Source organism: Oryza brachyantha, chromosome 9 (genome assembly GCF_000231095.2).
Source record: "Oryza brachyantha chromosome 9, ObraRS2, whole genome shotgun sequence".
In the NCBI taxonomy this organism is placed as follows: Eukaryota; Viridiplantae; Streptophyta; class Magnoliopsida; order Poales; family Poaceae; genus Oryza; species Oryza brachyantha.
Genome location: NC_023171.2, coordinates 13942913 through 13959326, shown reverse-complemented (window position 1 = coordinate 13959326; position 16414 = coordinate 13942913). Strand labels below are relative to the sequence as shown.

Below are 16414 nucleotides of genomic sequence, written 5' to 3'. Positions count from 1 at the left end.
GCTCAAATTTTCTATGGTTGTATACAACAAGTTGGTGTAGAGGTTGGGTTTTATAAATTCCTATTATTTTTTTTAAAAAAACTGTCGTTCACTTTACAAAACTCTAATATAATAGTTGAACAAGAAATAAAGTCTTTCTTGGCAAACCATAAAAGCTATATGGAGGTAATAGTACATGAAGTATTCAAGTATGCTGATCGGGTCTGAACTCTGAAGAATTGAAGAGCAGATAGCAGTCAATGCACTGTTGAAGAGGCTCCATCAAGGAGATAAACTCAACTCTCTCCAACCATGGTCCAGCAAAGACGTCGATACTAAGCTAGAAGAGTGGAGTGGCCTTCAACTCTTCAAGCAATCTTGCATTTCAATATTGTTCATACCCCCGTAAAACCCTAGTGAGCATGAAATGCAGAGTTTCAGACACATTTTACGGTATTTTCACTGTGATGTCAGTATAATTCTTACTGCTACTCCAAGGCTATGTACTTTTGCTCATATTTATTTCGATTTTTTTCTTGATTTTTGTGTGTATATTTTCTGAATTTCTAAATAGTATATTTTTAAAGTTTTTATATAAAAGTTCATCAGCTCATGTTCTAAAGTAAATTTTTAACTTGACATCAGCTTATTTAATCATTTATACTATTAAATAATTATCCAAAAGTTATATAATTTTTCTCATTTAAACCCACCACACATTCACACATGAGAGACACGACAACGGCACAACAAAAACTGCAGCCGTAACATAGTTTGTCTAGAGGAGAAAAAACATCGGCATTTACTTCATGTTACGGTAGAGCGATGAAGCTTCTCTGACTTAACGGTTGTACAATTATGCTACTGACTTTTGGGCCATAGCAAGGTAGAGTCTACCTGTCAATGATTCAACTGCGCATGCTGTTAAGTTAAGACAGAGAATCCGTTTCCACGAGGCCGCCGGGTACAAAAGGGAGTCAAAATTCAGGTGGCTTATCATCGGCAGACATCGCGATCGATATGATAAGACCAGCGAGCCGCAGAGACCACCACCATGTGCTTCCGTACTTATCGGCGTCTTCCGAATGGTTGGATGCAAGTCGATTCGATCGGACGAGACGAGTCCTGCTCCTACTAGCTGCGGTTTCTGACGGTAATCAACAGCTCGTGATGACGGAGAAAAAACGGCATGAGATTCTCTGGTTTTTAGAAGTGGCATCGGAATTGGGCTTCCTTCCCTGTCTGTGGGTTAACGTGGCCTGCCTGTCCGTGTCATTTCCATGTGGTTTTCTCGTCTCTCTCCACTGCGATTGGCAAGTTTTGTCGCGGCAGTCGGCAGCCAGTGTGCAGGATTCTCTGGTTTGATGCGATTCCTAGCTTCACGTGCGTAGGCCGCGTTCGTTTGGAGGGGGTAGGTGGGCAGTTATTCGGCGTAAAAAACATAGTAATAAATAATATAATTAGTATATAATTAATTAATAATTATTTAAAAAATATGAAATATATTAATATGATTTTTTGAAACAATTTTTCTATTAAAAATTGTAGCAAAAAATATATCGGTCAACGGTTTAAAAAGCGTGTACGCGAAAAATAAGGGAGATAAAGTTATCTTTATCTCCGGCGCCGAACACAGGCTAGAGTAGTACTCAGAGCTCAGAGCTAAGTTTTTCGCTACAAATTCCTACCGGTCACTAGCTCAATCTCAAAACTTGTATACTTCAATTTTTTTTTATCTGCACCACACGTACTAACAGAAGAGAAAAATAAAATACTTTCCAATTTATTAAATCTCAATATAACTGTTTTCACTTTTTTTAGTTTCAATATATTTATTGTCTAGTTTCACATATTCTAGCACAATTATTATTGAAGATGATTTTAATTTGGGATAAACAAGAGAGGACAAAAGTGCTTTTATTTTGACATAGTACGCTTAAAAAAACTTTACTCACTATGTTCCAAATAAATAAATTTCTAGAGATAAGGCTAGACATTCAGTATTCATTTTTATAGGTTGACACCCTTGCATTTTTGTTTCTACTCATGCTTATAAGTTAAATTTTAAATTTTCAACCTTAAAATTTGAGTTATTTTGGGTTTTTTTTATCGAAGCTTATTTTTCAGTCTTAGTTTTTAGTTTTTAGATCACTAAGAATACATGTGAAAAGTTTTATCCACAAATCATTTTTTTCGTTTGCAAATATATCATTTAGTTTTTTTATGAAAAAGCCAAACAATGATCCCATATTCTTTGAAATGGACAGAGTATATCATAATATATGTACTCCTTTACTTTTAAAGTATACATATTACTAGTATTAAAGTTTTGTATATCAATATAAACATTTGTGGTATTATTCCTATTACTACCAATTTTATCAATCATGTTCCAATTACGACCCTTTCTATTTTTTCATCTTCGTCAATTTACTATTTATTAGGAGATACCATAATTTTTATCTTAATATTAATCTTGTTAGATAACACAAAAATATTTATATTTTGGAACCAAGCGAGGACTAGTAAGAAGGTGATTGTTTGGAAAAAGCCAAACGACACATTTATAAATAAAACTATTTTGTAAATAAAACTTTTATTTATGTATTCTTAGCAATTTAAAAGCTAAGGTCAAAAAATGAATTTCGGTGAAGAAAACCCCAAGTTAACTCTAAATTTAATATTAAAAATTTAAATATTAGCTTATAAAAATGTACATTAAATGTTTGATGCGTTACAGCATTCCTGTAGCGTGATTTTGTTGTGCACGAAAAGCGTTTCAAATTACCAAACGTTCGTACGACAAACTATGATTAGAAGTGGATCTGCCTCTGTCCATCGCTGTTGGAGGTACAGTTTCACCGTCGTCTAAACCTCATCCTGACCAAGTTGTATTGATGATTTATATTTGAAAAATTAAATTTTAGCTTATAAATACAATTATAAGCGAAAAGATAACGATGTTAACTGTTTTGGTGTGTTACAGCGTTCCTGTAGCGTGATTTCGTTGCGCACGAAAAGCGTTCCAAAATGCCAAAAGTTCGTACGGCAAACTACGCCACTACAAGTGGGTCTGCGTCTGTCCATCGCTGCTAGAGGTAACAGTTTTACTGTCGTCTCAACCTCATCCTGACCATGCTTTTCTGTTTATGATTCATGACTGCCGGAGCCTGCATTATCGTTGATGATTCTTTCATCTCGGTTTTTCAGATAACGAAAGGCCATGTTACGGTTTCTTCAGGAAAAAATGATGGTGCCTGCCCGGACTAATCTCAGCGATATCCTATCCTGTACTACCTACTGTTGTCCTTGCGTACGTGCCGGCTTCCCGTCCCTGTCACTCGCTGCGGTTCACTCCCCTTCTTTCGTTTTCGGGAGGAAGAGGGAGACGGTTGCCCGCTCGCTTTCTCTCTTTTTAACAAGCTGTGTTTATCGGTACTTTATTTTTAGTCTTTTTCTATTTGCTTACAAATATATTGTAGTTCGGCAAAGGGCGATATAAGTGTATTGAAATTTGGAAAAAAATATGTGTGTTTTGATTCGAAGAAAATGGAGGATATTTTAATCTTTGTGAGATTGGTTAAAAAGGAAGGATGCATCCGGTTTAGAAGAAAAATAAAGAATTAATTTCTAAGAATTAATTTTTATGAAAATTATTTGGTTTGTAGGAACCGACACAGGTGAACAAGTAGAGCATACTACGAGTGTAGGACACGTCGAGAGAACAATATCAAAGAAACTCGATAAAATAACTTTGTAACTTCACAAAGGGTGCTTTCCTAAAATTTAATTAGGAAAGCAGCAAACGTCGGGGTAGCGATTATTTACTTATAATAAAAACACAGTGCTATGAAGTAGGAAAAAAACCTTTTATATAACAATTTTTTATTCACTCAAACATCTTGAAAAAATCATATAGATTCACATATAGATTGTTGTGAAGATGCATTTATATTTCTTTGTTTTTTTATTGTTAGGAGTTTTTATTTCTTTGTGTTTGGAATAGTATGATGAGGGATTAGATATTTTATACACTTTTCACAGGCTGTGACTTTCTGTATTAGAGCTAGCAGTTGATGCCTCAACAGCGTGCGAGCTAGTACTAGGAGACAACCCAGGATCAGTAGCCTTTGGCTGGTTCCGGTTGACCAATACCCCTAAGCGAAATATTCTTCCAACAATCAGATCTTAGGGTGTTTGTTTATATGAACTTATTTTTTTTCTAGTCACACATCGGATGTTTAGACACTAATTTAAAATATTAAACATAGACTAATAAAAAACTAATTTCATAAATGAGAGCTAATCCGCGGGACGAATTTTTTAAGCCTAATTAATCTATAATTACTAAAAGTTTATTGTAGCATCACATAGGCTAATCATGAATTAATTAGGCTCATTAGATTCGTCTTGTGAATTAATCCAAGATTATGAATGAGTTTTATTAATAATCTACGTTTAAAACTTTAAATTAGTGTCCAAATATCCGATGTGATATGGGGCTAAAAAGTTTAGCCCCATCTAAACAACCCCGTGATCTGATCTAGCCCATAGCCCATGCCCAATTCTGCGTGCCTGAGGATTATTCTCTGTTTCCAAGAAAAACCATCTGTTTTTCATATTACCACTAGCACTAAATTTGTGCTTGTGGGTACTGACTGACCGATCAAAGGCCGGCCTACGCCTCCCTCTGTTTCTGCTTCGGCGCACATTGTGAGAAGATGTTCGTGCGAGCGTACGACATGCGCCAACTGTGTCAGACTGCCAGACGTGACATGAATGGAGCATACTCCAACACCACCAGCAACGTGCAACGCTGAGAAACGAACGAACGTGCAGCCCGTTTGGTTCCGCGCGCCGCGGCTGTGGTTTCTCGGCTAATCATGCACGCACGCACGCGGGCGGGAGAAAACGACCGTGTTTTCCCAAGCGAAACCGGGGTCTAGCACAAGCGCCGGCTGGTTGGTTCCTCGGCTACGGCCTTTTTTTAGTTCCCAAAACTTTTCTTTAAAAAATCACGTCGAATTTCTAGACACTTAAATAAAATTTACACGGTTATAAGAAAATCATGAGACGAATCTTTTAAACATAATTAGTGCATGATTAATCATAAGTGCTACAGTAACTAAACATATACTAGTGACAGATTAATTAGGCTTAAAAGATTCGTCTTGCGGTTTTTAAGCGAGCTATGAAATTCGTTTTTTATTTTATATCTAAAAAATCCTTTCAATCTTTTGTCATTTTTTGCTAAAAATTTTTGGCAAAGGCCTAATCATGCGCGCGCGCGGCTGGTTCGCGGCTGTTCATGCCATCATGCGCGGGCGCGGCGAAATCGACCGTGTTTTGCCCGGAAAAACCATCGCCGCCGCCACGCAGGTTTTTCGCGCCGCGGGGTCTTCGACGATTTGACGCCCCGACGGCCCGAGGCGGCGGGAGGAGCCCACGCGAGGTTGACGTCTTGTTCGGGCGTGCGTACGGTACAGAGCCGGGTAGCAGCAACAACGTCATTCCTAATAACGTTGAGATGACCGGGTCTGAGCTGGGTGCGGTGGCGGCGTGCTTCCTGAGGTTTTCCACCGGCGGAAGCAAATTGTTCACGGTTAGTAGTCCTGCTTCCGTTCTAAAATAAACTAATTTTTTATTTTTTATCTTTAATTTTTGACTCTTTGTCTTATTTAAAATTTTTTATATTTTTATTTTTATTAGATAATAAATCATGAATAGTATTTTACTTGTGACTAATTTTTTTCTAATTTTCTAAAAGTTTTTCAAATAAGACATATGATCAAATATTGTACATGAAAACCGAAAAATTCGTTTTTTTACGGAGGGAGCAGAGGAGGGAAAGAAAAAGAGTCACCGGCTGCGTTCCGTACCTTTCGCAGGCTGCACGGCCCAAGTTCGTCAACCGCCCTGCTACGTCATTTTCCGATTTGTTTTTTTATGCCATCAAAATTATATGTATCTATCGGTTTCCAAATAATTTTATCTTTCTTCTCTCATGTTTATTTCAAAATAATTTCATTCTTAAGCAATAATTGAATTAGAGATTTTAAATACAACAGAACTAAATAAAGTATGAGGCAATTGTATTAGGATTTCGAAAAATTAAGGTTATTCTAATATGTTTTTTTATTTTTATGTGTATGATAGGTAAAAATAAATTATTTTGAAACGGACGTAATCATAGATAGAGTCATACCGGGTACTAAGTATTATTGATTAAAAATCATTATGTTTATCCTCGACACCAAAAACGATATTGGATATAACTTTTAGATATATGACTTTAGCAATTTGAAAGTTAATACTTAAAAGTAAACTATTAAAATCAGCTTTAGAAGTATGACTTAGATTATGGCTGCCCGGATAAACTCAAACCATGAATGTGAAAGCTTTCTTCGATCAGTTCCATTTATTTTAATTTTCTTTTCTTGTTTTTTTTCGAACGAGTGATATTGGTGTGATCTCTATGCTTTGATTAGTAGTAGATATCCACCTATTTCTTACCTGTTAGGTAAATAATCGTAAAAAATATTTTAGAAAATTATAAAATAAATTAATATGAGGTATATCATTTAACAAACATGTAGGTTAAAATTTGACTTTTACAAGTTGTAGAAAATAAAAAATATAACTGTAAACATGCTATAATAGGTTTTTAGCTTGTACAAGTTAAATTTAAATTACATGTATATGAAGTAATATATCTTAATCAAGCTTATTATTTTTTATATTTTTAGTAATTATTTAGTTATCACGCAAGAAGCAGTTAGATGCTCACCTATATGAAAAAAAAATTCTCATTGTTACGACATATTCTGCCCATGTGACGTGATGCACTTTTTCGCGTCATCTTCTGGTAGACAGTGAAAGGAAGGAATAAAAAGATTATCATTTGACTCCTCAGACCTAATGAAACGACCATGTTGCAGGCGCCGGAGAAGCAGCAGCCAGTTTTCTGGTGCAGCTTGCAACTAAACAATGGTTTAATCACAAATTGCTCGCCAATTTGCCGTCCTCAGTGCCATCACATATATCGCTGTGCAGCACCTAACGTTCAGGACGGCAACAGGAGGATGCAAATGCAAGGTAGGCAAAGATTCATGCATTGACATCCAGAGATTAATTAGGCTGGAAATTAATTGGATAAATCTAGCTTACTTAGAGCATTTCCAACAGCTCATCTAAATTTGGTCATACATATCTTCATTTAGATGATCATCTAAAACACTTTCATCCTTCGTATCCCTTTGTACTCCAGCAGATCACCTATATATGACATACTCTATATATCTATTTGGAGGATTGGAGAGAGAACATCTAAATATAGAGATTCTCTCTCCTAATATGGATGACATCAAAAAATAGATGATGAGATAGATGTTCTGTTGAAGCTCAACTTTTACTATTTATCCTCTATTTCTAAAATAGAGAATGGGATGAATGAGCTCTTGGAAATGCTCTTGTACAGACTTGCACGCTTGAACCCTCCATGACTTCCTGTAGTGTTTGTACAGCCGGCAAAGCAAGAACCCTCCAAACAGAGAAAGTTGAACTATCCAAGGATTAAATTAAGTTCAGAAAGGGCAGAGCAGCCAGGGGTTAGGAAGAGTAATTTCCAACACAATTAAGGTACATGCTATGTGTTTTATTTAAATTCTATGTGTTTTTATATTGATGTCGTCGTCGAGCTGCTGGTGCACCTTGGTTCCCAGGGCCATGGGGCCCGTGGCGACGTGCCAATGTTTGTCTTGAATACGTGACAGCGGTAGCCAACTCTGCGGACCACGGCTAGTCGGCGACGTCGCTGCCGGTGTACGTCATTGTCGTTTCGCCGCCCACAGTTGGCAATACCACTGCACTTTAAATATCGTTTCATGCACGTTCGATCGGCATATAGAAGTATAGAACCATGTAGCTATATTCTGAAGTACATGTAACGTAAAAAATGTTTTATGTGGGAATATGCCCACATAGTTTGATCCAAGGAACGACAATAGCAGATAGAAAGTAGGTACTTTCCTTCCTATGACGTTTGATTTTTTGCTTGCAATGTTTGATCATTTTTCTTATTTAAAAAATTATAGAAATATCATTTATTTTGTTTGTGACGATAGATCGGCGTATCGAACCATGTAGCTAGATTTTGAAGTACATTTATAAAATGTTTTATGTGGGAATAGACCAAGTTTGATTCAAGGAACGACAAATAGCAGGTAGAAAGTAGGTGTCTTCCTGTTTGTAGTGGAGGGGTGGTTGTAGGTCGTATTTCTAAACAGAAAGTTTATAAAATAATTTTTTTTGAAAACACCTTAAATTTAATTATAAGTTTAAGTTTAAGGTTACAATTTTAAAATTTTTTATAAACATAATCATAAATAAAAAATGTGGGTGAAAAATGGTAGAGTGGTAGAATAATATGAACTAGAAAGATGTAATATTTTACACAAAAATAGACGTGATGTGTTGTACTTGTATCCACTAAAATTCAAACGCTTTTCAAAGGAAATATCTAGTATTGTACAGCTACTCCTGTATTATAAAATTCAAAAGTACTCAACATGCACTATTGCACACACACGAAAAAGATGTATTTTCGTCCCGCGTGAAAGAGTCAAACAGCTATTTAATCACCTAAAATACTCCCTTTCAATCCATCATCAAAACGATCGCCAAAATCTGCCCCAAAGACAAAACGCACACAGTAGAATCCAAATCGCAATCAACGTCCTAATCGCACGCGCTTTTAATCTGATTAAGCTGTCACAGACATTCATCCACCGTGCCCATCGTCGCGGCCTTTCGGTCTCTATAAAGCCCCCACCTCCTTGCCCCCATTTCGCTCAGTACGTGCAACCCACAAACCCTCATAAACCCCTCCGGTTTTTTTTCACCCCCCGGCCCGGTTATTTTTACCACGACCCCTACGCACGAATTCCCAAGCAGACGCGAGGTGACGCAGCACCAGCCGTCGCGGGGAAAGAGACACGTCTCGCCGCCCCTGCTTGCCGCCTCCCCCCTCCCATACCGCCGACGCGGCCAACGAAGGAGACGAGAAGGGAGACCCGCGGCGCGCCGGCGAAGATGGTGGCGGCGGCGCTGGACGCAATGGCCGGGACGAGGTGGGGGAGGTGGCTGGGGCTGGTGACGGCGGTGTGGGTGCAGTGCATCTCCGGCAACAACTACACCTTCTCCAACTACTCCGACTCCATCAAGACGCTCATGGGCCTCACGCAGCTGCAGCTCAACGGCCTCTCCGTCGCCAAGGACGTCGGCAAGGCGTTCGGCCTCCTCGCCGGCCTCGCCTCCGACCGCGTCCCCACCTGGCTCCTCCTCGCCATTGGCTCCCTCGAGGGCCTCCTTGGATACGGCGCGCAGTGGCTCGTCGTGTCCAGGACCGTCGCGCCGCTGCCTTACTGGCAGATGTGCGTCTTCCTCTGCCTCGGAGGGAATAGCACCACGTGGATGAACACCGCCGTGCTTGTCACCTGCATCCGTAACTTCCGCCGGAGCAGGGGGCCGGTGTCTGGCTTGCTTAAGGGATATGTCGGCCTCAGCACGGCCATCTTCACCGACGTCTGCTCCGCGCTGTTCGCCAACAACCCGGCCTCGTTCCTCATCATGCTCGCCGTCGTGCCCGCCGCGGTGTGCGCGGTCGCCATGGTGTTCCTCCGCGAGGGGGAGGTCGCCGGCGGCGCCGCGTACGGGCGGGAGGAGGAGGAGGACGGCCGGTGCTTCACCGCAATCAACACGCTCGCCGTGGCCATCGCGCTGTACCTCCTCGCCGCCGACCTCACCGGCGTCGGGGGCGGCGGCGGGGTCGTGTCCGCCGTTTTCGTGGCCGTGCTCCTGGTGCTCCTCGCGTCCCCCGCCGTGGTGCCCGCGTACGTCGCGTGGAAATCCTGGACGAAGGCGCGGAAGCTGGCGAACGCCGACGTTGAGGAGGCGGAGTCCGCGTCCGCCCCACTCCTCGTGGCGAAGGCGACGGCCGAGAGGAAGGAGGCGGCGGCGGAGGCGCGCGGCCCCGGCGAGAAGCCGCTGCTCGGGGAGGAGCACACGATCGCGCAGGCGCTCATGTCGCTGGACTTCTGGGTGATGTTCGCATCGTTCCTGATGGGCGTGGGCACGGGTCTGGCCGTGATGAACAACCTGGGGCAGATGGGCGTCGCCATGGGCTACTCCGACGTCTCCCTCTTCGTCTCCATGACCAGCATCTGGGGATTCTTCGGCCGCATCGCCTCCGGCACCATCTCCGAGCACTTCATCAAGTACGTCTCCCTCACCTTTCCCCTCTCAATTCCGTACCTAAAATTGAACCAGAAAATCTCAGCGCTTACGTCCGCCATAGATCTGTAGCTCCGTAGCACGGATTAGGTGTGACATTTTTTAGTCGGATTTGGAATTTTGGAGCCCACCATTGGGAGGGGTTGAGATGGATGCTGCGAACAGGTCGGCATCCATGGTGGTGCCCTTTCAGGTTGGAACGGGACGAACATTTCGACGACAAGTCAACATGGTCAAGAGAAATTTTCAGATGTTGCAACTTGCGCACTTGATCTACTATGGTATGATCATTGCGAGAATGCCTCGGTTACATCTTTCTAGGATAGTTCAGCCTGACCGACTGAGAGAACGAGAAAGCGTAGTGGGGAAAAGGAAGGCTTTGATTCTTGAATCTTGATTCCGTTGGTAGAATGGTCTGCAGTAATCTGCAACTTGGCAACTATGGAGACTATCATCTTTAGGTTACTGCACCTGCTGACTGGAATGGTGATAAAGATAGCAGTAGCACAATCTGTGTTTAAGGCTTTGAGCTGTATTATCTGCTGGCATTATTCATATAGAGAACTACTAGTACTATGCTTCAGTTGTTCAGTGGTCACAACCTAAACTGCTGCCCACAGGCCCCACACTATGTACTCAATTCACATGTATAGAGTACATGTTACTACCTCTCTGCGATAGTGGCAATGTACTCATGTAGTCATGTGTGCATTCTCTTGTCAAGGCAATAAAGCATCATGTGTAGCTGGTGGTGTTTCCATTCTTAGAACTAGAGTGCAAAGTGTGTGGGGATAACAACGTACTGCTTGGCAGAGGGTTGCCTTTTAATCGTTTAATGCCTTTACTTCAAAATCAAAATATATTAAGTTTGATTGTTAAGGTGAATATTACTTCTAATGGAAACATTATTATATTAAGAACTCGTTCTTCACAGGGAAAAGTGAGATTATGAGCATATGTTACAATTGTCACTCTGTCATGCTTATTAGGGGATATTACTAGTTTCTGACGACTATATGCATGCAGCCTTCTCAATAGCACATTTTTTTTATTAAAGTAATAAAGCTTGCATCACTACAAAATCTTTCAGCATTGGTTTCATTTTCCTTTTGGATCATCCAATTCTGGAAGAGCAACTCAGCTTACTTTTAGTCTGACCAGATCTTTGTGTTATTCAAATGCTAGTGTATGTAAGATTAGTGAGTCAATGTCTATGACTTAAGTCTGTTCATTTCATTTCTGTATGCATTACTCTTTATCATAAAGAGTTTTTTTTTTACCATCCCTAAGAAGGTATATTTAGTAGTGTAAAAGAGGTGACAAAATTTTACACTAAAAAATTGGTACTTGTCGGTATTTTCTCTTGTCAAAAGGATTTTCCTAACCTTCTGATCATGACCAAATTTCAGAACAAGAGCAATTCCACGTCCACTATGGAATGCAGCTTCGCAAATCCTTATGGCCGTGGGCTACATCGTGATGGCGTTTGGGATGCCAGGCTCCCTCTTCATCGGCTCGGTCGTTGTTGGTATCTGCTATGGTGTCCGCCTGGCAGTAACCGTGCCAACAGCGTCTGAACTGTTTGGGCTCAAGTACTATGGCCTCATCTACAACATCCTCATTCTCAACCTGCCCCTCGGCTCCTTCCTCTTCTCTGGCCTTCTCGCTGGTCTCCTATATGATGCACAGGCCACCAAGGTACCTGGTGGTGGCAACACCTGTGTTGGTGCACACTGCTACCGCCTCGTGTTCGTGGTCATGGCGATTGCCTGCGTTGTTGGGTTCGGTTTGGATGTCTTGCTGTGCATCAGGACCAAGAGGGTGTACGCCAAGATCCATGAGAGCAAGAAGCGGAGCAGGTTGACGGTGGTGCAGAGAGTAAGTTAGACACAACTCTACGAGAAAGGTACAGATTTGAACATTTGCATCAACAAAGAGCACAGGTTCTGTAAATTCTGTGGAAATAAGAGGACTCCACGTCTTGATTCTTTGGACAAGATCGATGGATTCATTCAATTGGTATAGGTTACTGCCGCGGAGGTTTGTAGGGAGTTTATTGGAGCAAATGATTTCGGCTGTGTATGAACTGTAATATAGTAACAGTATAATAGTACTATAATAGACCGAGAAGCTGCAGATTGTGTATTTGTCTGAACCCTCGGTTTAGTCAGTTTAGTGTAGCCTTGAGAGAATGTATTCTCGGTTTCAGCCTGTACGATGAATTGTTGTGCAATTAGCCTGTTGGCATACGAGTTCAGATCAATTCAAGCCTTTTTTCTTTTGAAACATTGGTATTTGTGTTAAACTCTTGAAGGAAACACTGCTGTTTGTTTTGGGCATGGATGAACGCGGCGCACTAGAAAGTAGAAACCATCATGGAATTGGATGATAGAGCTAATGTACTGGGTTCTCTCTCCCAGGCCAGTGATTCCGCCGCCGGAGTCGCCGACTTCGTCTCTGCGATTCACCGGCCGAGCAGCTCGCCCAAAAAAACGAGTTCCTTACAGATCAAAATGGCTTGAACTCTGTTCTTGGTGAGAGTAAAAGTTTCTACCTGTAGTTTTTCTTTTGTGTTTCACTTGATTCAGTACATACCAACCTCGAAGAAGACAACTTTAAGCTTTTGATTATCACCTTATTATAGAGTAGACTGTCGAGTGTTTCTGTCGTGTGTTGTTCGATAACTAACTAATTCTAACAGCTTGCTCGCACATTTCTAATAAATGCTAATTGTGCTCCCAGTCTAATAATCACCGGGTTATGTAAGAAGTGCTAGTTATGCTCCAAGTCTAATAATCATCTGACAGACGGGCCTTAATGAAGCCATAATACTGAGTATTTTAAGTGATTCAGCTGTACTTGATGCTTGAGAAATTGTCCCCCATCCTTCATATGACGCCATGAGGACTTTGTGCTGCATCTACATATCCATTTCACTGGATTGCCTTGCCTTTGTTCTTCAGTTTTACAAGCCTCTCTGATTTCCATTGCAAAAACAAAAATATCTTGTTTCTCCATCTGGATATTAACCCGATCAATCTTTTTGTCAACAATTTTATAGAGCTGATTTTTCCACATGATTGGTACGAGTGGTCCAGAGTAGATGCTGATAGATGAAGTGCAGAGTTATGAAGGTAGTCATGGTACCTTGTTATCACGTCCCTGTCAAAAAAATCTTTCAGTACTGTTAGCGCCTGAGTACCTGACAATATATTAGGTTCTAAAAATCTATATAGCTTCACTTTTTCTGTCCTTTATTATATACATCTGGCACTTGTTGCCGTAAATACTCTTGTTGAAAAGGAGAACACCGTTGAAATTTCATTGCAGACGCTTTCAGATATTTCAACCTGGAGCATTTAACCTGGAGGAAACATCACGCCAATTGTTGAACAGTCTGTAGCATATTTCAGATATTTCAGAGAATCCTATTAGCACATCGAAGGAAGTATATTGATTCTCCCCGTAGCACATTTGAAGAAATGGTTTTATTGTCACTGTTAGGCAATTTAGACTTGTTTTCATGTCATCAATGTAGATTTTTTTTTGTTGCATTCTCGACCGATCCATGTACAGATATATTTCAAGCCAAAAGGCCTAAAAAGTCATATTCCTACTGACCTGAATTACTCCTATTTTGATAGCATCAGTTTACACGCGAGATCAATAGGTCCACGAAGGCCAGCAAATGGTGAAGAGGATAAGTAAAATGCTGCTGCGTAAACTGATTCCGCCACTAGCCTGCAGATTCCAGCGACAGAATTTTGTAGGTGAATGTCATGCAAAATTCAGAACTAAAGCACAAGGATTCATGATGTCTTGATTCTCCGAACAAGATTGACGAATTTTACTCGAAAATGGTATTATTGTCACACCGTGCTTAGAGCAACCTGCATTTCTTCAGCAAACTTCAGGCCTTATTCGAGTGTGACACACAGTGCGAGGCTGCGACGACGACGAGTGTTTTGTTTCTCTGAAGACACGTGGACCACCTCACCTTCGGAGCTCCTCCGCGGCGCGCACGCCGTGGCCGCAGCAGGCGGAGGCCGCCGTCCGTGGAACGGCGGAGCTCCGGCCGAACGGCCGCCGCGGCGTCGGCGGGGTGGGGAAGAGTTCTTTCTTTGCTTGGTCTGCGCGGAGTGCGGACGATGTGTGGGCCCACGTGTCAGCGAGCCAAATGGCTGCGACCTGAACTGGCTTCTCTGTCTCTCCATCACCACCGTTGGATTGATGTTGTGCGGTCCAGATCGCGTATGATAGGCCCTAGATGCATAGTTTTCTAGAGGCCCTCGTGCTATTCGGCATTATCGTCTCCATCCATAGATTCTATGAGGAATGAAGTAATTTGCAGGTAGTTTTATAGAAAAAACAGGTTAACTACGTAACGGAATCCCATTCGAACGAAAATATTATTACCGGGAGACAGAGTAGCGGTGCCACGCACACGGAGGAGCGGCGTTGGAACCAACACAAAAAGACTCCCACTCCATCGTTGTATAGTTTTTCCATGAAATAAAACCTATAATATTTCTTTTTAGAAGGAAGGCTCAAGAAGAAGGTGTCGTCCCCATGTCGGTGGTCAGGGGCGGAGGAGCTCCGGTGAGCTGTGGCTGCGGCGGAGGATGATCCCCGTTCTCCTTGTGCCCGATCAAGTCAGGCTATAATTGTGAAGAAAGCTCATTCCCCATATATTCCCCATTGATCCATGTCATCTATACATGTTTCTGAAAGGGAAGAAAGGCAAATGCCACCTTCTGTATCATCTACACCTAATTGGCTTATTCCTACCAAAATTGCGTACAGTACTCTGGAAATTTTAAGTAATCATTAAACGTAAGGAAGCGAACAGAATCATACAGATGGGTTTTTTTTTTTTTTTTGCATCACTGACAGAGCACCACCTACTGTTGTTGTAACACTGCACAACAGCATCTGCATGCAGTCTTAAGTTTTTATTCCCCAATAGGATGGCCCAAAGCAACTACTACAGTGACAAGCGACAATTGTTTTTATACAGTAGTGTAGTACAATTTCTTGTATGAGATCTTACCATTTTGAAAAGTAAAAAATTAATGTTAATTTTTATACCTCTAGGTACTTCATGCCCCGAGGTAATCAAAACTTTGATACCTAGAAATACTTTGTCCTTCCATTTTGCATCAATGTGCTACTGTGATGGCTCAATTTTGCAGTCATAGTAGGGACTGAATGGAATCTGCTTCCTTTTTGCTGGAAAACTATAAAAGCAAGAAAGATAAAATGATGCCCCCAAGAACATTGTAGCTGAAGGAGAAATATGTTTACGGAGGGAGATTCGATCCAGGCATCAATGTGCCAAGCTAAGCTGAGCTCCCTTGAAAAGTACGTTACCAAAGTTTTCTTTTATATATACAGAAAGAAGAGGTAGGAAAGGAAGGCTCAAATTTTTGTAGTGGCCTATGGTGTCCGTCTATCACTGGTTCATTTTTTTGTTCAGAGAATTAATATTATCCATCTATGATTGACTTCTGAGGCTTGTATGGTTGCCAGTTCTGATTGATCATCGAAACAAAAGGTGCTGGAGAAACAGCTTGGCTCGCTCTATTGCCACATCCTCATTAAAAACAAAAATAATTGTTCCGTTCATCCCAAAATAAGTGATTATGTTAATCAAATTTTTTTATCCCGTAATAAGTAGATATTTGGAGTCAAAAGAAAAGAAACCGGAGTAAATTGGAGTATACATAACTATTAGCATATCTTTCCATCATCAAAATGGTAAATAAACATAGGCTTGTAAGTCATTTTATTTTAGTATTAATTTATCTAAAATTAACCAGGGTAGTTATTTATTTTGGGACAAATAGAGTACATGTTATCGGTGCGTACATGTGCAAGCTCGGTTGCATTTGTGGTCAAAAAGAGTTATTTCAGAAATGTATGTCTTTGATTCTGCATAGTACATATGCTGCAATATTACTGGAACTATGTTAGACTTTGGAAACAGAATTTTTATTCACCTACCATTAAATAGGGATCTAACTTGTACTAAGAACTATGTAACTGTTCTCTATTTTTTTCTTCAGGACTATTAAGCGTTAATACAAATTTACAATGAAGTGTACCATAATGAAATATATAAAAAAGAACTCATAATGGACGGTAT

The 16414-nt window shown here is 41.0% G+C and overlaps 1 protein-coding gene across 1 annotated transcript; it reads left to right on the top strand.

The window, feature by feature from the left end:
- The first annotated feature begins 8819 nt into the window (after positions 1-8819).
- Positions 8820-12555, top strand: LOC102701295 (protein NUCLEAR FUSION DEFECTIVE 4-like). Its single transcript, XM_006660833.3, has 2 exons — positions 8820-10253; positions 11679-12555. Exons 1-2 carry the CDS (start codon positions 9070-9072, stop codon positions 12154-12156), a joined length of 1662 nt encoding a protein of 553 aa, XP_006660896.1. The 5' UTR covers positions 8820-9069; the 3' UTR covers positions 12157-12555.
- Positions 12556-16414: the final 3859 nt, after the last annotated feature.

Bases quoted from the DNA above. Each gene is read 5' to 3' on its own strand.
- LOC102701295 (XM_006660833.3), top strand. From the start codon at position 9,070: ATGGTGGCGGCGGCGCTGGACGCAATGGCCGGGACGAGGTGGGGGAGG. The intron at 10,254-11,678 runs GTACGTCTCCCT...ACCAAATTTCAG, and splicing joins ATCTCCGAGCACTTCATCAA to AACAAGAGCAATTCCACGTC.